Here is a 26314-nt window from a genome sequence, read left to right as displayed (position 1 = left end):
GTGTGTGTGTGTGTGTGTCTGTCTCTGTCTCTGTGTGTCTCTGTCTCTGTGTGTGTGTCTGTGTGTGTCTGTCTGTGTCTGTGTCTGTCTGTGTGTGTGTGTGTGTCTGTGTGTGTGTCTGTGTGTGTGTCTGTGTGTGTGTCTGTGTGTGTGTCTGTGTGTGTGTCTGTGTGTGTCTGTGTGTGTGTCTGTGTGTGTGTCTGTGTGTGTGTCTGTGTGTGTGTCTGTGTGTGTGTCTGTGTGTGTGTGTGTGTGTGTGTGTGTGTGTGTGTAGATGGCAGTGACGCAGAGACGGAGCGTCTGGAGGAGCTTCCCCTGTGCAGCTGCCGGATGGAGGCGCCGCGTGTGGACGGATTCAGCTCTCGATCCAACAGGACCTGCATGGCCATCGAGAGCGTGAATGGAGAGGTGAGCCGCTCTTCTCCTCTGCCAGCCTTCAGAGAGTCTCACACACTCCATGAAGCTCTAGCACAACATCACACACTAGAAAATATTCAACAATCAGACACAAAGGGGGGAAGTGAGGAAAAGAACATGAAGTATTGCAGTGATATAATCAAAAAACAATGAAAAAAAAGTGTATATACACCGATCAGGCATAACATTATAGTGTTGGTCCCCCTGACCCGTCTCTGATGGACTCCACTAGAGCCCTGAAGCTGTGCTGTGGTATCTGGCACCAAGATGTTAGCAGCAGATCCTTTAAGTCCTGTAAGTTGCGAAGTGGGGCCTCCATGGATCGGACTTGTTTGTTCAGCTCATCCCACAGATGCTCGATTTGGAGGCCAAGTCAACTCGTGCTCCTCAAACCATTCCTGAAGCATTTGTGCTTTGTGGCGGCGCATTATCTGCTGAAAGAGCCACAGCCAGCAGGGAAAACCGTTTCCATGAGAGGCTGGACATGGGCACAACAATGCTTAGGTACTGGTCGGTGGCTGTGCCGCCCCATACACAACAAACTGAGATGCCCTGTGTATTCTGACCCCTTTCTATCAGAACCATTATTAACTTCTTGAGCAGTTTGAGCTCCAGTAGCTCGTCTGTTTGATCGGACCACACGGGCATCAATGAGCCTCGGCCGCCCATGACCCTGTGGCCGGTTCTCCACTGGTCCTTCATGACCCTGTGGCCGGTTCTCCACTGGTCCTTCATGACCCTGTGGCCGGTTCTTCACTGGTCCTCCATGACCCTGTGGCCGGTTCTCCACTGGTCCTTCATGACCCTGTGGCCGGTTCTCCACTGGTCCTTCATGACCCTGTGGCCGGTTCTCCACTGGTCCTTCATGACCCTGTGGCCGGTTCTCCACTGGTCCTTCATGACCCTGTGGCCGGTTCTTCACTGGTCCTCCATGACCCTGTGGCCGGTTCTCCACTGGTCCTTCATGACCCTGTGGCCGGTTCTCCACTGGTCCTTCATGACCCTGTGGCCGGTTCTCCACTGGTCCTTCATGACCCTGTGGCCGGTTCTTCACTGGTCCTTCATGACCCTGTGGCCGGTTCTCCACTGGTCCTTCATGACCCTGTGGCCGGTTCTCCACTGGTCCTCCATGACCCTGTGGCCGGTTCTCCACTGGTCCTTCATGACCCTGTGGCCGGTTCTCCACTGGTCCTCCATGACCCTGTGGCCGGTTCTCCACTGGTCCTTCATGACCCTGTGGCCGGTTCTCCACTGGTCCTTCATGACCCTGTGGCCGGTTCTCCACTGGTCCTCCACTGGTCCTTCACTTTTGATAGAGACTGACCACTGCAGACTGGGAACACCCCACAAGAGCTGCAGTTTTGGAGATGCTCTGACCCAGTCGTCTAGCCGTCACAATCTGGCCCTTGTCAAACTCGCTCAAATCCTTACGCTTGCCCATTTTTCCTAGCCTAGAAATCTACATGCACCCTAGCGGCAGAACATTTATTTTGCCGTGAGTGTAGTCTAGCAACTCTCGGTAGAGCTGAGAGCTGGAAAAACCAAACTCTGGTCAGGCCAATCACAGCGTGTGTAGAGTCGGTGGGCGGGGCTTAACATTAAGACGGCGGTTCTGCGTGCTACTGGTAAACACAGAATCTGACGAACAGCGTCTTTTGAATCGGCTTTGGCCGCGACTCTGGAAGACTTTGAGTTCAGCTTTTCTTTGAGAAAAGAACAAAGAACGGCACTGAAGTCATTTTTCAGCTCTGCATCCCCTCACCGACCCACCCGTGGGTCCAATATTGCATCATTATAATCATTTGAAAAAATCGATAAGTTGTACATCACAAAACTAGACATATATGGTATCGTTTGAAAGATTAGAACCTCAGCTTTCTTGATAACCCCTTTTGCATTTGTTACATAGAAAAAGATAATAAGGTCTGAATTTGACCCCCCCGCAATGACCCCCCCCCCCCCCTTGATAAAATCATATGAATAATAGTAAATTTCATATTTATATCACACAATCTCACCAAAAATAGACAAGTCATATATCAAATGAAAGAATATCACTGTGCAGTTTATTTATCACGAAGATGGAAATGACTCCTTTGAACAAGCAAACACACAAGTCATATTCCTGTTTCGGATCACTACCTCATTGTGGAGCTACTAGCCTCAAACGCTATATCAGCTCGTTCCTTAGGTTGTTTTCTTCAAAATGAGACCATTTTCACATGTCTGTGAGCAAGCATGGCCAAACCACACTGTGATACGTCACCGATGTCCAGATCAAAACATGCATTGCAGACAAATACTCTTATTATCCTTAGTTTTGATCGTCTTTGTTAGCCGCGATTTTTGATGACGTCATCACGTATTGTGTCATGCGTCAAAAAAGCAGAGTATCTCAGCTCTCTATAGACACGTCGATCATGCTTCTAGACCAATCAGAGCCCGAGATCTCCCTTTACAGCGTTGAGGAGGCGGAGCCTTCTTTTCGATTTCCCAGCGGCTGCTGTCAATCAATGCAGATGAGGAGGAGCTATTAGATCGTTTGCACAGATTCATCTCAATAATCAATCATCTTTGGAAGGAGATATCATTTTTTTCCCCTGTTTACTATCACCTAGTGGGATCCATAGAAACTTTCTGAAGGGAAGAATACCAAACAGATTAAAAATTATAGATTTTCAAATAACAAATTAATTAAAAAAGAAATCAAAATATGACTTTTTAATTTATGTTTATCATAAAATTGTGAATAAATACAATAGAATATATGCAATATTCCGCCACTGTGTTAAAATTTAGAGTGTTTTGTGTAAAATTTTTATCAATTTACTCCAATGTATGTGGGTAGGGCGCTCTTTTTTTAAATTCATATATGCCTAATTCTCTAAAAAATCAAAAAATGCTGCAGAGCTGAAGTGGTTAAGAAAAGATGTTCGAAGTTTTGCCGACCGGATACGGCGAAAGTCTATCAACTAACGTTAGCTCGGCTTTACCTTCTTCTTCTTCTTCTTCTTCTTCGCTCTGGTTGGTTATGGCGCTAATTGCATGCAGAGGGAATTTGCAAGACAACCGTTGGTTGAGCCCTGTCAATGGTGAGTTCCCAGACCCAACATCTTGGTGTGGGTCTGGCTTGTCAGGCTACATTTTTCCTGCTTCTAACTAGGGGTGGGCGATATAGCCTCAAAATGATATCACGATATTTCAAGAATATTTGCGATAACGATATTTATGACGATATATATAAAAAAAAAATGGTTAATACGTTTTATTGGTTATTGCAGCTGGTAGGCAACAGCATTTATTAGTGCATACAAAACCATAACATAACATTTTAGTTTAACAATAACTAATGTAATTTATGCCATGGTCTGTCTGAATTTTGGCTGGAAGGTGCGCAATAAAATCGTTTAATGCACAGGTAGTTCCAAGTCCGATGAATCCTCATTCTATATTAATGCTGTTTTCATTTCAGGTGTGTTTACACAGAGCACTGTAATCGGTTTAAAAGTCCGAATGAAAATGCTGCATATAAACACTGCTTTCATAAGGAAACACACATTTTTCTGAAGTGTTAAACTTATTATTTTGTAACAAGTTATGAAGATAATGTTGGAATAATGACACAAACAGCGTTTTTTTCCCAGACACTTTCTACTTCAACTGCGTCTGACAGAAGAATACATTTTTCTGAGGTGTTTCTTAAAGCAACACCAGATCGGTGTAGATAACGTCTTGTGTAAACTGTCCACAGAATCGTTCAATCGGAATGATTTTAATCGGAATTACATAAAAGTGTGCATGTAAACGGGACTATTGAAGCGCACACACACACACACACACACACACACACACACACACACACACACACACACACACGCGCGCGTGTGCAGAGATCGCGCTGCACATTCATGAGCACAGAAACCGGTATTATCGTGGACGGTATGATATGGCACACCCCTACTTCTAGTGCTGCGTTCACACCAAACGCGAATAGAGCGTCTGGCGCGAGTGATTTCAATGTTAAGTCAATGGAAAGGTGCATTGACGCGCGTCTGGAGGTCCTGCGGCGCGAAGGACGCAAATCCGCAAATTGAGCGTCTTGCGCGATACGCGCGTTACACGCGGATGGTGCTTTTGTGCATTCACGCGTTTTAAGCGAATTCGCGTCTGACGCCCGAGTCGAAAAATGTGAACTTTGGAGTCAATTCGCGCCGCGTTAACCAAAATATTTAAAATATTTAAAAAAATAATCTTGTGTTTTTGGAGTTGTGAGATCCAGTGGATCAGTGGCACTCAGCTCTCATTAACCCCAGCGAGAGCAGCCTTTCCTCAGCCAGTCCTTCTGCCGTCTGCCGCTGGCTCTGATGTCCTGTAGTGGTGCATCTTGTGTAGATCTAACGGCCGATCTTTGCTCTCATGAATCTATTATTTGTTGTCTGCCAAATCGTTTTGGACTGAGGGCAAAGAGAAGTTTCATAACTTTATTTTTTAAGGATATTTAAATATACATGCAGTGAAGATAATGTAGGAGTTGCCTGGACCACATTTGTGTGGCTATTAATGTTTAATATATATTTTTAATGAAAATGAAAAGAGGCAGAGTGGTGTTTTATGACATATTTCTCCTGGAGCGCCTTGAACGCGCGTCTATTTCGCTTCCAGCGCTCGATTTCTACGCGCGTCCAATTCTCTGCGGACGCGCGAAGGCATTCAAAATGTTCGCGCGTGAAACTAGACGCGATTTTGACGCTCTATTCGCGTTTGGTGTGAACGCAGCATTACACATCAACTTTGAGGACAAAATGTTCACTTGCTGCCTAATATATCCCACCCACTAACAGGAGATGAAGAGATCATCAGTGTAATTCACTGCACCTGTCAGTGCTCATAATGTCATGCCTGATTGGTGTATGTGTGTGTATATATAGTAAATAACAAATAATGCAGACTGGTGCCTTCAACACTGTGTGTGTTTCAGCTGGTGGGCTGTACCAATGTGATCCTGAAGGGGGAGACGATGCGTCCCTCCAGCCGCGTGTCCCTGATGGTGTTGTGTGAGACGCACCGCTCACACATGGTGAAGCATCACTGCTGTCCGGGCTGCGGATACTTCTGCCTCTCCGTGAGTGTCCCACCACAGCCGTCATCCACAGGAACACTCTTTGTTTGTTTTACACGTGTTCTTGCCCAGTTCTTTTCCATAAAAGTCTCTTTTCTCGGCCCAGGGAACGTTTCTGGAATGTTGTCCGGACGTCCGCATTGCTCATCGGTTCCACCGAGGCTGTGTGTCTGTGCTGGGCAGTGGGCGGAGCCGTGGAGGAGTGGGCGTCGGCCTGCTGTTCTGCCCTCACTGCGGCGAGGACGCGTCAGAGGCGCGAGAGGTCACCATCCCTCCTGCAGCGCCCTCTTCAGGCTCTAATGTGGTCACTGCGAGCGCCTCCTCCACCACGGCCACGCCCTCTCTGCTCCCCTCCGCCCTCGCCGCCACATCACGGCCGCTCAACCACGACAAGAAGATGGGGGAGCCCATCAAGTGAGTGTACTAACTACTGTGTTTTTATTTTTATTTTTTTTAATGCCACAAATGAAAATGTAACAAATACATAACAACAGGAACAATAAAAAAAAGACAGATCACAAAAAGTATACAAACAAAATTATACAAGGTTAAACATTGAAAGCAATCTTTTGCTTTTCAAAGATTTTTCGTTTTTTATGCCCATCAAAGACAGAACATAGGAATTATAGTCTACTAGAAAAATAGACAATAACGGGATTTTACCCAAAAATGTGCATTTGTGAATAAGAAATTCAAAAACAGATTAACAATGTACTGAATATGAGAATTTGGATTATGATAAAGAAAAATAATACTAAAGGTGTTAATACATATTTGGTCATTTGTTTTTTCTGAGAGATAGGTACATAACTCATTCCAAAAAGCTTTAACACAAACACATTCACAAAAAAGATGTACAATTGTCTCTTCGTCATCACAGAAAGTGCATTTATCGTCTATGTTTTGGATATACTTACTGAGTACACTATTACAGGGGTAACATCTATGTAATATTTTATATGTAATTTCTTTTATCTTATTTGTTAAAGGGTTAGTTCACCCAAAAATGAAAATTCTGTCATTAATTACTCACCCTCATGTCGTTCGACACCGTCAGACCTCCGTTCATCTTCAGACACAAATGAAGATATTTTAGTGTAAATCTGATGGCTCTGAAAGGCCTCCATTGGCTCAATGGCACGGTTCACTCTCAAGACCCTTAAAAGACACTAAAGACGTCGTTACAAAGTCCATCTCACTACAGTGGTTCTACAATAACTTTATGAATCGGCAACAATAGTTTTTGTGCGCAAAAAAACCCTAAATAACGACTTATATAGTGATGACGATTTCAGAACAAAGCATCATGAAGCTTCGAAGCGTTATGAATCAGTTTGTGTTCTGAAGATGAACGGAGGTCTGACGGGTGTCGAACGACATGAGGGTGAGGAATTAATGACAGAATTTTCATTTTTGGGTGAACTAACCCTTTAATAAATATGTGTGTGGAAGAGACTATACTAACTACTTTATTTTCCTCTGTATTCTCCCACTCTTTCGTTCTCTGATTGTAATTGAAGTTTTGCAAATAAGAAGAAAGGTTTGTGCTCTTTGCTAATGAACAAATATTGGATTGAAAACGGTCTTTCTCTGTTTGACGTAGTGCAAGGATGCGCTGTCGTGGAGATGTGAGAAATGGGGCGGAGCTGCAACCTCAGCCGGCCAATGACAATCCAGGAGGGGGCGGGGAGGAGGATGTGGTCGCCCTGGGCGACGGCGGGGTGGACAGTGTGGGACCGTCGCTCGTCCTGCCCAATGGGAAGCCAGTCTGTCCCAGCGCACTTCCACCTGGAGACAGGAGGGCGGCGCTACAGAGAGCCATTCTCACACAGGACACAGAGAGGTGACCCATTCATACATTAAACATATTATATTATATTTAAAATAGTTATTTAATATTCATTATAAACTATAAATATATGTATATGTGTGTATGTATTTTTTTTTTTTACATTTAATTATATGATGTAATATATTTTTAAACAAATACAATCAAAATTAAGGGACATCATTTTAAAATGAAAAATACTCAAAATAATAATAATGAATTCAATTATAAACTTGCAAAAATAAAAAATATCATTTTTAATATTAATACAATCCTATTAGAATACTTAGTAAAAAATATTTAAATGATAAAAATGCAAAATTAAAGTATATAATAAAAACAATTGAAATAAAATACTTAATAATGAATTAAATTATAAAAATGCAAATATTAATATATTAAAATACATCATTTTAAAATAAACAATCAAAATAAAACACTTTGTAGTAATTATATTATGAAAATGCAAAATTAAAATACATCATTTTGAAATAAAATACTCAATAATAACAAATTAAATTATAAACTTGCAAAATATATATAATTTTAATATAAAAACATAAAATATAAAAATAAAATGCTTAGTAATGATTAATTAAATCATAAAAGTGCTAAATTAAAGTATATAATAAACTGTTAATAAAATACTTAGTAATAATTAAATTATAAAACTGCATAATTAGAATACATATTTTAAAAATAAAATACTTAATAATGAATTAAATTATAGAAATGCAAAATTAAAATACATAATTTTAAAATTAAAATAAAGTACTTAGTAATAATTATTAAAATGATTAAAAATGCAAAATTTAAATACATAATTTTGAAATAAAATACTTAATAATAACAAATTAAATTATAAACATGCAAAATTTAAATATATATAATTTTAATATAAAAACAATAAAATAAAATGCTAAAAATACAAATTTTATAATAAAAAACATTAATAAAATACTTAGTAATAATTAAATTATAAAAAATGCTAAATTAAAGTATATAATAAAAAACTATTGAAATAAAATACTTAATAATGAATTAAATTATAGAAATGCAAATTTAAAATACATAATTTTAAAATTAAAATAAAGTACTTAGTAATAATTATTAAAATAATTAAAAATGCTAAATTAAAATACATAATTTTGAAATAATATACTTAATAATAACAAATTAAATTATAAACATGCAAAATTAAAGAATATGTAATTGTAAAAATAAAATGCTTGGTAATAATTAATTAAATAATTAAAATACAATATTAAAGTATATCATTAAAAAGAGAAATCTAAATAAAACAGTAATAATAAATTAAATTATAAATATGTAAAAGTTCACATATATTGTGTAGAATGGATTCCACTCTGAACATACTCAGGCTAAAGATGATGTCATTGTCATGTGATCTGTTTGGCTCTCTCTGGTTGGTCAGGAGGAAGAAGCTGCGGTTTCATCCTCGTCAGCTCTATCCTGCAGCCAAACAGGGCGAAGCTCAGCGGGTTCTGCTCATGCTCAGTACGTACCTGTGTCTCGTGTTCATGTCTCACACACACACACACACACACACACGCACCCGTTCAGCACCAGGGCTGATGTTCTCTCTGTGTCTCTGTCAGTGGAGGGCATCGACCCGTCGTATCAGTCGGACTCTCAGAACCGGCGCTGCGCTCTTCACGCGGCCGCTCAGAGAGGACTGCTGGAGGTCTGCTACCTGCTCGTACAGGTGAGCTCTGCGTCCACACACACACTCGTCTCGGCTTCAATCTGAGGAAGACTTCCATTTAAATTCCTGCTTTTGTGGCTGATTTTAGGCAGGCGCTAAGGTGGACGCCCAAGACAAGACCCTGCGGACCCCTCTGTTAGAGGCCATCGTGAACAATCATGTGGAGGTGGTCAAATACCTGATCCAGAGCGGAGCCTGCGTCTATCATGCAGTGAGAACACACACACACTCACACACACCCTTCTGATCCAGAGCGGAGCCTGCGTCTATCATGCAGTGAGAACACACACACACACACACACACACACACTCACACACCCTTCTGATCCAGAGCGGAGCCTGCGTCTATCATGCAGTGAGAACACACACACACACTCACACACACACACTTCTGATCCAGAGCGGAGCCTGCGTCTATCATGCAGTGAGAACACACACACACTCACACACACACCCTTCTGATCCAGAGCGGAGCCTGCGTCTATCATGCAGTGAGAACACACACACACTCACACACACACCCTTCTGATCCAGAGCGGAGCCTGCGTCTATCATGCAGTGAGAACACACACACACACACACACACACTCACACACACACACTCACACACACACCCTTCTGATCCAGAGCGGAGCCTGCGTCTATCATGCAGTGAGAACACACACACACACACACACACACACACACACACCCTTCTGATCCAGAGCGGAGCCTGCGTCTATCATGCAGTGAGCACACACACACACACACACACTCACACACACACACACACACACACACACCCTTCTGATCCAGAGCGGAGCCTGCGTCTATCATGCAGTGAGAACACACACACACACACACTCACACACACACCCTTCTGATCCAGAGCGGAGCCTGCGTCTATCATGCAGTGAGAACACACACACACACACTCACACACACACACACACACTCTCACACACACTCACACACACCCTTCTGATCCAGAGCGGAGCCTGCGTCTATCATGCAGTGAGAACACACACACACACAAACACACACAAAATCACTCACACACACACAAAATCACTCACTCATTCACAAACAAACACACACACACACTCTCTCACACACACATCATTGAGATACTATTGTAGTTTTTATTAATCGTTTGATTAGTTTTTGTTTTTATATTTTCTGTTTCCTTTTTAATTAAAGTTTTACTTAATTTGTGTGTTTTTGTAAAAAGGATTATTTTGTAAATGTTTATATAGTTTTTGAAAAAGTTTTCTTGGCAAGTGGAAATAAAGCAAGTCCAAAAATCGGAGCGCTGTGCTCTGGTGCTGAATGTGCTGTGTGTGTGTGTGTGTGTGTGTTCAGGAAGAGGACGGCTCCACCGGCCTCCATCACGCTGCTAAACTGGGGAACCTGGAGGTGGTGCTGCTGCTGCTGAGCACCGGACAGGTGGATCTGAACGCACAGGTGTGTATGAGCGGCCCCGCCCGCCCTCCGCTGCGGCCGCAGGGCTCTGACATCAGCTCTGTGTTTCAGGACAGCGGCGGCTGGACGCCCGTCATCTGGGCCGCAGAACACCGGCACATCGACGTGATCCGAGCACTGCTCAACAGAGGAGCCGACGTCACACTCCGGGACAAGGTCAGTCTCACAGATGATACACACAAATGACCACAGCACACACACTATTAATAAAGCTTGACCACAGCACACACACTATTAATAAAGCTGGACCACAGCACACACACTATTAATAAAGCTGGACCAGAGCACACACACTATTAATAAAGCTTGACCAGAGCACACACACTATTAATAAAGCTTGACCAGAGCACACACACACTATTAATAAAGCTGGACCAGAGCACACACACTATTAATAAAGCTTGACCAGAGCACACACACACTATTAATAAAGCTGGACCACAGCACACACACACTATTAATAAAGCTGGATCAGAGCACACACACACTATTAATAAAGCTTGACCAGAGCACACACACACTATTAATAAAGCTGGACCAGAGCACACACACTATTAATAAAGCTTGACCAGAGCACACACACACTATTAATAAAGCTGGACCAGAGCACACACACTATTAATAAAGCTGGACCAGAGCACACACACTATTAATAAAGCTTGACCAGAGCACACACACACTATTAATAAAGCTGGATCAGAGCACACACACACTATTAATAAAGCTTGACCAGAGCACACACACACTATTAATAAAGCTGGATCAGAGCACACACACTATTAATAAAGCTTGACCAGAGCACACACACTATTAATAAAGCTTGACCAGAGCACACACACACTATTAATAAAGCTTGACCAGAGCACACACACACTCATAATAAAGCTTGACCAGAGCACACACACACTATTAATAAAGCTTGACCAGAGCACACACACACTCATAATAAAGCTTGACCAGAGCACACACACTATTAATAAAGCTGGACCAGAGCACACACACACTATTAATAAAGCTTGACCAGAGCACACACACTATTAATAAAGCTTGACCAGAGCACACACACACTATTAATAAAGCTTGACCAGAGCACACACACACTATTAATAAAGCTGGACCAGAGCACACACACACTATTAATAAAGCTGGACCAGAGCACACACACACTATTAATAAAGCTGGACCAGAGCACACACACTATTAATAAAGCTGGACCAGAGCACACACACACTATTAATAAAGCTTGACCAGAGCACACACACTATTAATAAAGCTGGACCAGAGCACACACACACTATTAATAAAGCTTGACCAGAGCACACACACTATTAATAAAGCTGGACCAGAGCACACACACACTATTAATAAAGCTTGACCAGAGCGCACACACTATTAATAAAGCTGGACCAGAGCACACACACTATTAATAAAGCTTGACCAGAGCACACACACACTATTAATAAAGCTTGACCAGAGCACACACACACTATTAATAAAGCTGGACCAGAGCACACACACACTATTAATAAAGCTTGACCAGAGCACACACACTATTAATAAAGCTGGACCAGAGCACACACACACTATTAATAAAGCTTGACCAGAGCACACACACTATTAATAAAGCTTGACCAGAGCACACACACACTATTAATAAAGCTGGACCAGAGCACACACACTATTAATAAAGCTTGACCAGAGCACACACACTATTAATAAAGCTTATCACCTGTTGTCTTGGCAACTAATGGAAAGTAATAAACATACTAAAAGTACAACTGAATTAAAAATAAATTAAATGGAGATATTAAAACTAAAACAGATATAGATGACAAGCATGACTAAAAATTAATAAAATTGAAATATACTAAATTGTACCATAATAAAATTACTAGAATTACTAAAACTTAAAAATATGAACGCTAAATAGAAAAATATAAACTATATTAGTTTATATTTTTTCTTGTCATTTGTGATTTAATGAATTCATTATTTAATAAATATTATTAAAGATTAATTATTAATCTTTATTTACATATAGCAGTCGAACTAAATTAAATTAGCAAAATTAAAATACATAATTTTAAAATAAAAATAATTGAATCAAATCAGTGCATACATTTTTTTGACTATATATGATAAAGATTTATCACATTTTTCTGTAATTAATCGCATCTAATATTAAAGTTTTTAATATATTTGTATTGTAATAATTTCACAGTTAATCTATAAATTAATGTAGACATGCAACAGCATAAAGTACATTTTAAATATTTGATCTAACAGAAATAAGTAGAAATTGATTAAAGTTATCAAACACTTCAAAGACTTCACTGCATAAATTATAAATTAAATATAGATGTATCCTTATTAAAGCTATTAATGTTATTCAGTCAAGAGCAGTGAGTGATTTTCTTTTTCTTTTGTTCTTTGATTAACAATGTTATATATATACCGATCAGGCATAACATTATGACCACCTTTCTATCAGAACCAGCATTAAAGATGCTAGATGCTCTGACCCAGTCGTCTAGCCGTCACAATCTGGCCCTTGTCAAACTCGCTCAAATCCTTACGCTTGCCCATTTTTCCTGCTTCTAACACAACAACTCTGAGGACTAAATGTTCACTTGCTGCCTAATATATCCCACCCACTAACAGGAGATGAAGAGATCATCAGTGTTATTCATAATGTTATGGCTGATCGGTGTATGTGTGTGTATATGACAGCACTAAACTTGACATGTAATATGAATTGTGTGTCCAGGAGATGAACGTTTGCCTGCACTGGGCGTCGTTCGCGGGCAGCGCTGAGATCGCGGAGCTGGTTCTGAACGCCGGCTGTCCTCTGTCGTCCGTCAACCTGCACGGAGACACACCGCTGCACATCGCCGCACGCGAAAGCTTCACCGACTGCGTCACGTGCGTCTCTCTCTCACACACACACACACACACACACACACACACACACACACACACACACACACACACACACACACACACACACACACACACTGCCCCTAAACCTACCCATCACACACACACACACACATGTTTGTTTTTGTGAAATGTGAGGACATTCCATAGGCGTAATGGTTTTTATACTGTACAAACCGTATTTTCTATCCCCTTACACTGCCCCTAAACCTACCCATCACACACACACACACACACACACACACACTGCCCCTGCCCCTAAACCTAAACCTAGCCCTCACAGGAGACTGTGCAGTTCACTTTCTGTGAAAAAAACCTTGTTCTGTGTGATTTATAAGCATTTTGAAAAGTGAGGACATGGGGAACGTCCTCATATTTCACCCTCTTTTTGTAATACCCATGTCATTATACACATTTGTGTCCTGATATTTCACAAAAACATGCCCACACACACACACACACACACACACACACACACACACACACACACACACACACACACACACACTGCCCCTAAACCTACCCATCACACACACACACACACTGCCCCTAAACCTACCCATCACACACACACACACACACACACACACACACTGCCCCTAAACCTACCCAACACACACACACACACACACACACACACACACACACACACACACACTGCCCCTAAACCTACCCATCACACACACACACACACACACACTGCCCCTGCCCCTAAACCTACCCATCACACACACACACACACACACACACACACACACACACACACACACTGCCCCTGCCCCTAAACCTACCCATCACACACACACACACACACACACACACTGCCCCTGCCCCTAAACCTACCATCACACACACACACACACACACACACACACACACACACACACTGCCCCTAAACCTACCCATCACACACACACACACTGCCCCTGCCCCTAAACCTAACAACCCCCAAAACACACACACACACACACACACACACACACACTGCCCCTAAACCTACCCCTCACAGGAGACTGTGCAGTTCACTTTCTGTGAAAAAAAACCTCATTCTGTGATTTATAAGCATTTTGAAAAGTCAGGACATGGGGAACGTCCTCATATTTCACCCTCTTTTTGTCATACCCATGTCATTATACACATTTGTGTCCTGATATTTCACAAAAACATGCCCACAAACACACACCCGAGAGCCTGTGTCTGCTGTCGCGCACTCATCTAATGTTCTGTGTGTGTGTGTGTGTGTGTGTGTGTGTGTGTGTGTGTGTGTGTGTGTGTGTGTGTTCCAGGCTGTTTCTGTCGCGCGGCGCTGACATCGACATCATGAATAAGGAGGGTGACACGCCGCTCTCTCTCGCCCGCGGGGACACGCCCGTCTGGGTGGCGCTGCAGATCAACAGGAAGCTGCGGCGGGGAATCGCCAATCGCGTCGTGCGGACGGAGAGGATCATATGCAGGTCAGTGTCTTCAGTCCTGAGAATGAAACGGGAAACACACTCTGGGATTTTAGAGTATATTTCTATTTCATTTCTTTCTGTTTTAGTTCCTTTAGTACTTCAACTTAATTTTTTCAGTTAGTTACCAAGGAAACATTTCTAACTTTGTTATTATTTATATACTAGTGTAGTGTGGGTTTTTTGTGCATTTTGAATTGGCTTTTAATTTTTGGTTATAATTAATTTTATAGTTATATAATTATATTATTATACATTAGAATTTTTTAATTAAATAAAAACATTATTTCAGTTTTAGTAATTGTAAGTTAAACATTTTGTTGCCAAGGCAACATTTTTAATGTTCATTTAAGTTTTTCATCTAATATAATAATTATTTTATTTAATTAATATTACTTTGTTTTAATTATCAAGAAGCTTTTTAAATAGTTTTAGTGTACACTAACAGCAATGTGTGTGTGTGTGTGTGTGTGTGTGTGTGTGTGTGTGTGTGTGTGTGTGTGTGTGTGTGTGTGTGTGTGTGTGTGTGTGTGTGTGTGTGTGTGTGTGTGTGTGTGTGTGTGTGTGTGTGTGTGTGTGTGTGTGTGTGTGTGTGTGTGTGTGTGTGTGTGTGTGTGTGTGTGTGTGTGTGTGTGTGTGTGTGTGGTTGTTTGTGTGTGTTTGTCTTTGTGTTGTATGTGCTCATGTGTGTCATGTTGTGTGTGTGTGTGTGTGTGTGTGTGTGTGTGTTTGTCTTTGTGTTGTATGTCCTTGTGTGTGTCATGTTGTGGTGTGTTTGTTTGTTTTATGTGTGTGGGGTGTGTGTGTTTGTTGTTTGTGTTTTGTGTGTGTGTGTGTGTGGGGGGTGTGTGTGTGTGTGTGTTTGTCTTTGTGTTGTATGTGTCATACTGTGTTGTGTTTGTTTGTGTTTTGTCTGTCTATCTATCTGTTGTGTGTGTGTGTGTGTGTGTGTGTGTGTGTGTGTGTGTGTGTGTGTGTGTGTGTGTGTGTGTGTGTGTGTGTGTGTGTGTGTGTGTGTGTGTGTGTGTGTGTGTGTGTATGTGTGTTTCTGTTATTTGATTGTCTATCTGATGTGTGTGTGTGTGTGTGTCTGTCTTTCTATCTATCTGTTGTGTGTATGTGTGTGTGTGTGTGTGTGTGTATTTCTGTTATTTGTTTGTTTTTTTGTTTGTGTGTGTGTTGTGTGTGTTTGTCTTTGTGTTGTATGTCCTTGTGTGTGTCATGTTGTGGTGTGTATGTTTGTGTTTTATGTGTGTGGGGTGTGTGTGTGTGTGTTTGTTGTTTGTGTTTTGTGTGTGTGTGTGGGGTGTGTGTGTTTGTCTTTGTGTTGTATGTCCTTGTGTGTGTCATGTTGTGGTGTGTTTGTTTGTGTTTTATGTGTGTGGGGTGTGTGTGTTTGTTGTTTGTGTTTTGTGTGTGTGTGTGTGTGTGTTGGGTGTGTGTGTTTGTCTTTGTGTTGTATGTGTCATACTGTGGTGTGTTTGTTTGTGTTTTGTCTGTCTATCTATCTGTTGTGTGTATGTATGTGTGTTTCTGTTATTTGATTGTCTATATGATGTGTGTGTGTCTGTCTATCTATCTGTTGTGTGTGTGTTTATCTCTGTTGTGCGTGCGTGCGTGTGTTTGTGTTTGTGTTGTATGTGCTTGTGTGTGTCTGCTGGAATCTGTTGTGTGTGTGTGTGTGTGTCTGTCTGTCTTTCTATTTGTTGTGTGTGTGTGTGTTTCTTTTATTTGATTGTCTGTCTGTCTGGTCTGTGTGCGCGTGCGTGCGTGTGCGTGTGCGTGTGTGTGTGTGTGTGTGTGTAGTGACGTGGCTCAGGGTTACGAGAACGTTCCCATCCCGTGTGTGAACGGTGTGGATGATGAAGGCTGTCCGTCTGACTACAAATACATCGCAGAGAACTGTGAGACCTCCGCCATGAACATCGACCGCAACATCACACACCTGCAGGTGCCGCTCAACACTACAGTAAATACACAACACACACACACACACACACACTGAAGAATGCAAGAAAGAATACAGCGTTTCCAGAAAAATATGCAGCAGCACAGCTGTTTTCAACATTGATAATTATCATAAATGATTCTAGAAACTCCAAAAGTTGAAATCACAACAATTTAATAATTTTATGATAATATTGTACTTGATCAGATTAGTGGTGTGTGTTTACAGATGTGTGTGTGTGTGTGTGTGTTTCAGCACTGCAGCTGCACAGACGACTGCTCCTCCAGTAACTGTCTCTGTGGGCAGCTCAGCATCCGCTGCTGGTATGATAAGGTAAAGCGTGCTCTCCATCCTCCGCTCTGCAGCCGCTCTGAAGCCTGAGTAACAGCTCATGTGTTCTGCAGGACCAGCGGCTCCTCCAGGAGTTCAATAAGATCGAGCCGCCTCTGATCTTCGAGTGTAACATGGCCTGCTCCTGCCACAAGACCTGCAAGAACAGAGTGGTTCAAGCCGGAATCAAGTGAGTTATTGCAGAATAAATGTGCTGTATTGAAGTGTTTTGCATGTCAAATGATCCTTGGGAAGACGCGTTTGCATAAGCTGGACGTTAGAAGCACCTGCAGGCCACACACATTCAGGATTATCAAATGTAAGGCCATACAAGTCTTAAAGGGCATAAGATTATCAATCCAAGAGGTCTTAAGTGTGAAGGCAGAGAACCAGGACTCAGGATATGGCTTAGTGAGATTATTGCTGACTGTTGTGCGTGTGTGTGTGTGTGACTGACTATTTGTGTATGTGTGTCTGTTTTGTGTGTGTCTGTTGTGTGTGTGTGTGAATCTGTCTGTTGTGTGCTGTGTGTGTGTGTGTATATCTGTCTGCTGTGTGTGTGTGTGTGTGTGTGTGTGTGTGTGTGTGTGTGTGTGTGTGTGTGTGTGTGTGTGTGTGTGTGTGTGTGTGTGTGTGTGTGTGAATCTGTCTGTTGTGTGTGTGTGTGTGTGTGTGTGTGTGTGTGTGTGTGTGAATCTGTCTGTTGTGTGTGTGTATGTGTATCTGTCTGTTGTGTGTGTCTGTCTGTTGTGTGTGTGACTGGCTGTTTGTGTACGTGTGTCTGTTGTGTGTGTGTGTGTCTGTTGTTTGTGTGTGTGTGTGTGTGTGTGTGTGTTGTGTGTATGTGTGTATATCTGTCTGCTGTGTGTGTGTGTGTGTGTGTGTGTGTCTGTTGTGTGTGTGTGTGTGTATGTGTGTATCTGTCTGTCTGTCTGTCTACTGTGTGTGTGTCTGGTGTGTGTGTGTGTGTGTGTGTGTGTGTGTGTGTGTGTGTGTGTGTATCTGTCTGTTTGTATCTGTCTGTTGTGTGTCTACTCTGTGTGTGTGTGTGTGTGTGTGTGTGTGTGTGTGTGTGTGTGTGTGTGTGTGTGTGTGTGTGTGTGTGTGTGTGTGTGTGTGTGTGTGTGCATGTGTATATCTGTCTGCTGTGTGTGTGTGTATATCTTGTGTGTGTGTGTGTGTGTGTGTGTGTGTGTGTGTCTGGTGTGTGTGTATCTGTCTGTCTGCTGTGTGTGTCTGTTGTGTGTGTGTGTGTGTGTGTGTGTGTGTGTGTGTGTGTGTGTGTGTGTGTGTGTGTGTGTGTGTGTGTGTCTGTTGTGTGTGTGTGTGTCTGTTGTGTGTGTGTGTGTGTGTGTGTGTCTGTTGTGTGTGGTTGTGTGTGTATGTTGTGTGTGTGTCTACTGTGTGTGTGAGTGTCTGGTGTGTGTGTGTGTGTGTGTGTGTGTGTGTATCTGTCTGCTGTGTATGTCTGTTTTGTGTGTGTGTGTGTGAGTGTGTGCGTGTGTCTACTGTGAGTGTCTGTCTGCTGTGTGTGTGTGTGTGTGTGTGTGTGTGTGTGTGTGTGTGTGTGTGTATCTGTTTTGTGTCTGTGAGTGTGTATCTGTAATGTGTGTGTGTGTGTGTGTGTGTGTGTGTATATGTATGTGTCTGTGTGTGTGTGTGTGTGTATCTGTTGTGTGTATCTGTAATGTGTGTGTGTGTGTGTGTCTTGTGTTTTTCTGTTGTGTATGTGTCTGTTTTATGTCTGTGTGTGTGTGTGTGTGTATATATATATATATATATATATATGTATGTGTGTGTGTGAGTGTGTGAGAGAGAGAGAATATGTAAATGCATTCTTTCTTTTCAACAACAAAAATGCCAGCGTTGAGAGAACAGCACTTCAGAAAGCATTGACTACAATTACAACGTGCGTCTCTGCAGTGTGTTCATGTTTTCACTCGCGCTGTTAGATTTACACTTCGAAGAAGGCGGAGCCTCAGAGCCACGCCCACATATGATCTCATCACCACAGACCAATGGCAGCTCGGAGGCGTTTACCCGCCGGAGTGAGCCTTTTTTAGGAGCGCTCGCTTGATGAGCGGTTTCAAACCCCCGAAACAAACACCAGTTTGGCCTGATTTTTTTCAAAATGGCGTCACGACTTCGTTCTTCAACTCCGCAATTTCCCTTTAAAAGCCCTGGTGTGTGTGTGTGTGTCTGTGTGTGTGTGTGTGTGTGTGTGTGTGTGTGTGTGTGTGTGTGTGTGTGTTTCAGGGTGCGTCTGCAGCTCTACCGCACTGAGAAGATGGGATGGGGCGTCCGAGCACTTCAAGATATTCCTCAAGGAAGCTTCATCTGCGAGTGAGTTTCTCTCCATTTTTGCGATGCCAAAGTGTGTTTTTAAGAGTGTAATGCAGAGCTGGTCCTTCAGACACGTGCTGTAATGTGTGTGTGTGTGTGTGTGTGTGTGTGTGTGTGTGTGTGTGTGTGTGTGTGTGTGTGTGTGTGTGTGTGTGTGTGTGTGTGTGTGTGTGTGTGTGTGTGTGTGTGTGTGTGTGTGTGTGTGTGTGTGTGTGTGTGTGTGTGTGTGTGTGTGTGTGTGTGTGTGTGTGTGTGTGTGTGTGTGTGTGTGTGTGTGTGTGTCTGCAGGTATGTTGGTGAGCTGATCTCTGATGCAGAGGCAGACGTGAGGGAGGATGACTCGTACCTGTTTGATCTGGATAATAAGGTGACACTGATCTCAGTTCAGTCTAGAGGAGTGACACTTCACTGACACACACACACACACACACACACCTCAACTGCTTGTTTATATTGTCGCTTTATAAAATTGAGATCCTGCATATAATCTGTCGACTCATGGAAAGCAATAAATGCTGTTTAGCAAATCAGCTTTAAAACTAAAATACGCTTTCACCCGCATATTTTAGTATTATTAAATGCTATTATTTCATTTATTATTATATTGAATTGTTTTTTTTAAATCATTTTAATTTGTTTATTTTTGTTACTTGAAATAAAAAAACCTTAACTGAAATAAATTACAATTTCTCATTTTAATTTTAACTTGACGTACTAAAATAATTAAAAATAAAATGACAGAAACGCGCACACACACAACAAAATGTACTAAAGCTTTCAAATTAAAATGACAACAAAAATTATATTAATAAAAACTATAATAGTATCTCAATTGTACTAAAATAACACTGGTGCTTTTCTTTTTTTATTACACTTTATTTTAAGGTGTTATTAACTAATATTACTCAGTATTTAAATGTGTAATTACACGAGCTATAAAGTCGGAATTATGATTTATAAAGTCGGAATTGCCAGCTATAAATTCGGGATTGCAAGATATAATGTCAGAATTACGAGTTAAAATGTTGGAATTGCGATTTATAAAGTCGGAATTACGAGTTATAAAGTCGGAATTGCGAGATATAATCAGTGTTAATTTCGTTGACTCGTCAACGACCTTTTTTCACTGACGAAAACGAGACGATAACTAAATAAAAACTAGTGTTCGATGACTAAAACTATGCCGAAAACTTGCTGTAATTTTCGTCAACAGATAAAAACGAGACGAAAATGTGAGGGGGGGAGATTAGGGAAGAGATCCAGTCAGAACTGAAGTGTAACAGATGATCTGAACTGATCTAACCGCTGGAAAACACGGCGCTGTTGTGCTTCTCCAGGCTCACACACCCCTAATCCAGCGCTCCAGAGCGGCTCACAATCAATCAATAACACACATTTATGCCAGGCAATTGTTTATGAACTAATGCTGATGAATAATGACAATGTTTACTTTATGATGTTTATATAGTCATATGTTTTAGACGGTTGTAACAATGCATATTTTATCTCCTGAACTTGAATGAACAGCTGCAACTGCAACAGAGGCGCAGCAGACATTTCAAAATAAGAGTCCCGGTGTATTTCGAGCTTGTTTATAATTTAAAAGTCACGCATTATACATTATATTCGTATTTGGTTACACAATAAACTGTATTTCATTTAATTCCCATTTAATTCTTAGTTAGGAGGAAAGACCAGTATTTGACACGTATTCTATAAAGTATCAGGGTTATAATAGTTCACTAAAACCATTAAAAAAAATCATTACTTGAAATTAAATAAATGTTAACTGAAATTTAAAAAAAAAAAAAAAACTTATTTGAAGCTTTAGCTTTACCTGATATGGCCTACTAACTAAAAGAAATACAAAGTTATAAAAACTATATAGATGTTTAAAAAAAAAAAAAAAAAAAAGTGAATTGAGCTCTTTCGTGCATTTTTAATGTCAAAAACAAAATGATGTCAAAATTAAATGGAGCTTGAATGCTTAATGTATTACAATTTAACTAAACTCATTAGATTTTAGGAGAAATCTACAGTAGATTTAGTCGACTAAAACGACTAACACTAAAAACAATTCAGGTGACTAAAATATGACTAAAACTAAATGGCATTTTAGTCAAAAGACTATGACTAAAACTAAATGGCATTTTAGTCAAAAGACTATGACTAAAACTAAATCAAAATTTGCTGTCAAAATGAACACTGGATATAATGTAGGAATTACAAGTTATAAAGTCGGAATTGCAAGATATAATGTCAGAATTACGAATTAAAATGTTGGAATTGCGATTTATAAAGTCAGAATTACGAGTTATAAAGTCGGAATTGCCTGTTAAAATGTCGGAATTGCCAGTTATAAAGTCGGAATTACGAGTTATAATGTTGGAATTGCCAGTTATAAAGTCGGAATTGCGAGATATAATGTCGGAATTACAAGTTATAAAGTCGGAATTGCAAGATATAATGTCAGAATTACGAATTAAAATGTTGGAATTGCGATTTATAAAGTCAGAATTACGAGTTATAAAGTCGGAATTGCCTGTTATAATGTCGGAATTACGAGTTATAATGTTGGATTTGCAAGATATAATGTCGGAATTACGAGTTAAAATGTTGGAATTGCCAGTTATAAAGTCAGAATGGCCTGTTATAAAGTCGGAATTACGAGTTATAATGTTGGAATTGCCAGTTATAAATTCGGGATTGCAAGATATAATGTCAGAATTACGAGTTAAAATGTTGGAATTGCGATTTATAAAGTCGGAATTGTGAGATATAATGTCGGAATTACGAGATATAATGTCGGAATTACGAGTTATAATGTCGGAGTTGCGAGATATAATCAGTGTTAATTTCGTTGACTCGTCAACGACCTTTTTTCACTGACGAAAACGAGACGATAACTAAATAAAAACTAGTGTTCGATGACTAAAACTATGCCAAAAACTTGCTGTAATTTTCGTCAACAGATAAAAACGAGACGAAAATGTGAGGGGGGGAGATTAGGGAAGAGATCCAGTCAGAACTGAAGTGTAACAGATGATCTGAACTGATCTAACCGCTGGAAAACACGGCGCTGTTGTGCTTCTCCAGGCTCACACACCTCTAATCCAGCTCCAGAGCGGCTCACAATCAATCAATAACACACATTTATGCCAGGCAATTGTTTATGAACTAATGCTGATGAATAATGACAATGTTTACTTTATGATGTTTATATAGTCATATGTTTTAGACGGTTGTAACAATGCATATTTTATCTCCTGTACTTGAGGCGCAGCAGACATTTCAAAATAAGAGTCCCGGTGTATTTCGAGCTTGTTTATAATTTAAAAGTCACGCATTATACATTATATTCGTATTTGGTTACACAATAAACTGTATTTCATTTAATTCCCATTTAATTCTTAGTTAGGAGGAAAGACCAGTATTTGACACGTATTCTATAAAGTATCAGGGTTATAATAGTTCACTAAAACCATTAAAAAAAATCATTACTTGAAATTAAATAAATGTTAACTGAAATTTAAAAAAAATAAATAAACAAACTTATTTGAAGCTTTAGCTTTACCTGATATGGCCTACTAACTAAAAGAAATACGTTATAAAAACTATATAGATGTTTTTAAAAAAAACAAACAAAAAAGTGAATTGAGCTCTTTCGTGCATTTTTAATGTCAAAAACAAAATGATGTCAAAATTAAATGGAGCTTGAATGCTTAATGTATTACAATTTAACTAAACTCATTAGATTTTAGGAGAAATCTACAGTAGATTTAGTCGACTAAAACGACTAAAACTAAAAACAATTCAGGTGACTAAAATATGACTAAAACTAAATGGCATTTTAGTCAAAAGACTATGACTAAAACTAAATCAAAATTTGCTGTCAAAATTAACACTGGATTTATAGCACTGGTTATAAAGTCGGAATTGCAAGATATAATGTCAGAATTACGAATTAAAATGTTGGAATTGCGATTTATAAAGTCAGAATTATGAGTTATAAAGTCGGAATTGCCTGTTAAAATGTCGGAATTACGAGCTATAATGTTGGATTTGCAAGATATAATGTCGGAATTACGAGTTAAAATGTTGGAATTGCAAGCTATAAAGTCAGAATGGCCTGTTATAAAGTCGGAATTGTGAGATATAATGTCGGAATTACGAGTTATAAATTCGGGATTGCAAGATATAATGTCGGAATTACGAGTTATAAATTCGGGATTGCAAGATATAATGTCGGAATTACGAGTTATAATGTGGGAATTGCCTGTTATAATGCCGCAATTACGAGCTATAAAGTCGGAATTTTCAGTTATAATGTCGGAATTACGAGTTATAAAGTCGGAATTGCAAGTTATATGTCAGAACTATAAGTTATAAAGTCAGAAATGCGAGATATAAAACTCACAATTGTGATAAAAAGTCTCAATTATGTTTTAAAATGTTTTATTCTGTGGTGGAGACAAGCTTCCGTAGTTATCGAATACAAAATTTCCATATCGGTGCACCCCTATTTATTTTATCTTTGTTCAGAAGAGGTTTTTATTAGTTTTAGCTCAGTGAACTGTAATAACCCTGTCTTTCACAGGACGGTGAGGTGTACTGTATTGATGCCCGATACTATGGTAACATCAGCCGCTTCATAAACCACCTGTGCGACCCCAACATCATCCCGGTGCGCGTGTTCATGCTGCACCAGGACCTGCGCTTCCCTCGCATCGCCTTCTTCAGCTCCCGGGACATCTTCACCGGACAGGAACTGGGGTGAGAGATGACACGCCGTTTGTGTCTACACATGATTTCATGGCTTTTGACGTCTCGGCTTGATCCCGAGTTTACGGCTGTGTTTGAATCCTGTTCCTGTTGGCATGTTTTATGAGCGCGTTTGCTCTCTCTGACAGGTTTGATTATGGCGATCGTTTCTGGGACATCAAGAGCAAGTACTTCACCTGTCAGTGCGGCTCCGAGAAATGCAAACATTCGGCGGAGGCCATCGCGCTGGAGCAGAGCCGATTGGCCCGTCTGGATGTCTGTCCGGAGTCGGCCGGAGAAGCCGGACTTCCAGTGTTAGGACACTCGTAGGGAGACCCTCCGACGGGACGCTTGTGTGACAGATTGTGTTTGCATCTTCCATCTGACGGGACGCAGGAAACAATAAAAAGAAGTTCAGCACACGCAAATGCCTTCCCAAAATACCACTAGGAAGTTGCATTCAAATTCCCGGCTGTAATTCCTGCTCGGATCCGGAGGGGAAACTTCACAAAACTGGTGGTTTTATGCCAACTGTCATCTGATCACATACTCCCTCTTTTTCATGAAATAACATGAGCTTTTTTTTGTAAGTGTAATTGTTTTAATAAATACTGTTTGATACAGAAATGCCTTTTGTTCTCGTCACAAAAGATTCCTCCAGCAATCACTTCCGACAATTTACCAGGGGAATCAAATGCGATGGTTGAGTTTTTATTGCTGTACTTTTACTACTGTAAAATCATAAATTACCATTTGAAGTGGGACCATCCCGGCTAACAAACGCATGTTCTAAGAACGTTTATGAATGTTCAAAATGTCCATTTTTTGTAGTATGTTTTAAAATGAACAACACAACCACCAACTCAATGAAATTAACTTTTAAGTAGCAATAACCATAACAGGACTAATAATCCCAAAGAGAATAACAAACAAACATAACTAACTAGCTCTTTAAATGACCTAAAAACTCTTCCGTCTAACTATAAACAGGAGGAAACAGGATTACTAAACTCTCCCCTTACATTCCCCAAACCATAAAGAAATAAAGAGACTGAGCAAACAAACTACTTACAGCAGAAGTGAACATAAAAGAAAGTCGAAACAAGATGACGTTTAGTTCTCTTTCTGCTAAGAAACACTTAAAGAAGCAGAGGAAAACATATATTATGCAATGCGACTGTAACCATTTCCCCCAAATAAAACACACACACCTCAACTGCTTGTTTATATTGTCGCTTTATAAAATTGAGAGTCTGCATATAGTCAGTCTACTCATGGAAAGCAATAAATGCTGTTTAGCAAATCAGCTTTAATACTAAAATACGCTTTCACCCGCATATTTTAGTATTATTTAAATGCTATTATTTAATTTATTAATATATTGAATTAGTTTGTTTATCATTTTAATTTGTTTATTTTTGTTACTTGAAATAAAAAAACCTTAACTGAAATAAAAAATTACGATTTCTCATTTTAATTTAGTTTAACTTGACATACTAAAATAATTAAAAAATAAAATAAAATGACACAAACGCGCACGCACACAACAAAATGTATTAAAGCTTTAAAATTAAAATGACAACAAAAATTAAATTCATAAAAACTATAATAGTTTCTCAATTATACTAAAATAACACTGGTGCTTTTCTTTTTTTATTACACTTTATTTTAAGGTGTTATTAATTAATAATTAATTAATTACACAAGCTATAAAGTCGGAATTGCCAGTTATAATGTCGGAATTACAAGTTATAATGCTGGAATTGCGAGCTATAAAGTCGGAATTGCGAGTTATAATGTTGGAATTGCCAGTTATAAAGTCGGAATTGCCTGTTATAATGTCGAAATCACGAGTTATAATGTTGGAATTGCGAGCTATAATGTCGAAATTACGAGTTATAATGTTGGAATCGCGATTAATAAAGTCGGAATTGCCTGTTATAATGTCGGAATTGCCAGTTATAAAGTCGGAATTGCCTGTTATAATGTCGAA

The 26314-nt window shown here is 40.1% G+C and overlaps 1 protein-coding gene across 6 annotated transcripts in view; it reads left to right on the top strand.

Moving 5' to 3' along the window:
• Positions 1–24957, top strand: part of ehmt2 (euchromatic histone-lysine N-methyltransferase 2) — a 39530-nt gene extending 14573 nt beyond the window's left edge. For 2 of the 6 annotated variants that reach the window (XM_079828695.1, XM_079828692.1), the window contains 18 exons: positions 275–408; positions 5396–5539; positions 5643–5950; positions 7140–7379; positions 8800–8882; positions 8984–9090; positions 9179–9301; positions 10432–10533; positions 10603–10707; positions 13319–13473; positions 14775–14942; positions 16746–16890; positions 17143–17220; positions 17292–17407; positions 19474–19560; positions 19849–19927; positions 24158–24333; positions 24471–24957. In XM_079828695.1, the coding sequence (XP_079684821.1) occupies positions 275–408; positions 5396–5539; positions 5643–5950; positions 7140–7379; positions 8800–8882; positions 8984–9090; positions 9179–9301; positions 10432–10533; positions 10603–10707; positions 13319–13473; positions 14775–14942; positions 16746–16890; positions 17143–17220; positions 17292–17407; positions 19474–19560; positions 19849–19927; positions 24158–24333; positions 24471–24651 (2531 nt within the window). In that variant the 3' untranslated portion in view covers positions 24652–24957. Of the gene's footprint in view, positions 1–274; positions 409–5395; positions 5540–5642; positions 5951–7139; positions 7380–8799; positions 8883–8983; positions 9091–9178; positions 9302–10431; positions 10708–13318; positions 13474–14774; positions 14943–16745; positions 16909–17142; positions 17221–17291; positions 17408–19473; positions 19561–19848; positions 19928–24157; positions 24334–24470 lie in introns of all 6 variants that reach the window. The other 4 variants (XM_079828694.1, XM_079828691.1, XM_079828693.1 and 1 more) reach the window with 2 other exon arrangements.
• Positions 24958–26314: the final 1357 nt, after the last annotated feature.

This window comes from Gobio gobio, assembly GCF_949357685.1.
Source record: "Gobio gobio genome assembly, chromosome: 11".
Classification (NCBI taxonomy): Eukaryota; Metazoa; Chordata; class Actinopteri; order Cypriniformes; family Gobionidae; genus Gobio; species Gobio gobio.
Note: the sequence above shows the minus strand (reverse complement) of the source record. Positions and strands in the feature narration are given on the sequence as shown.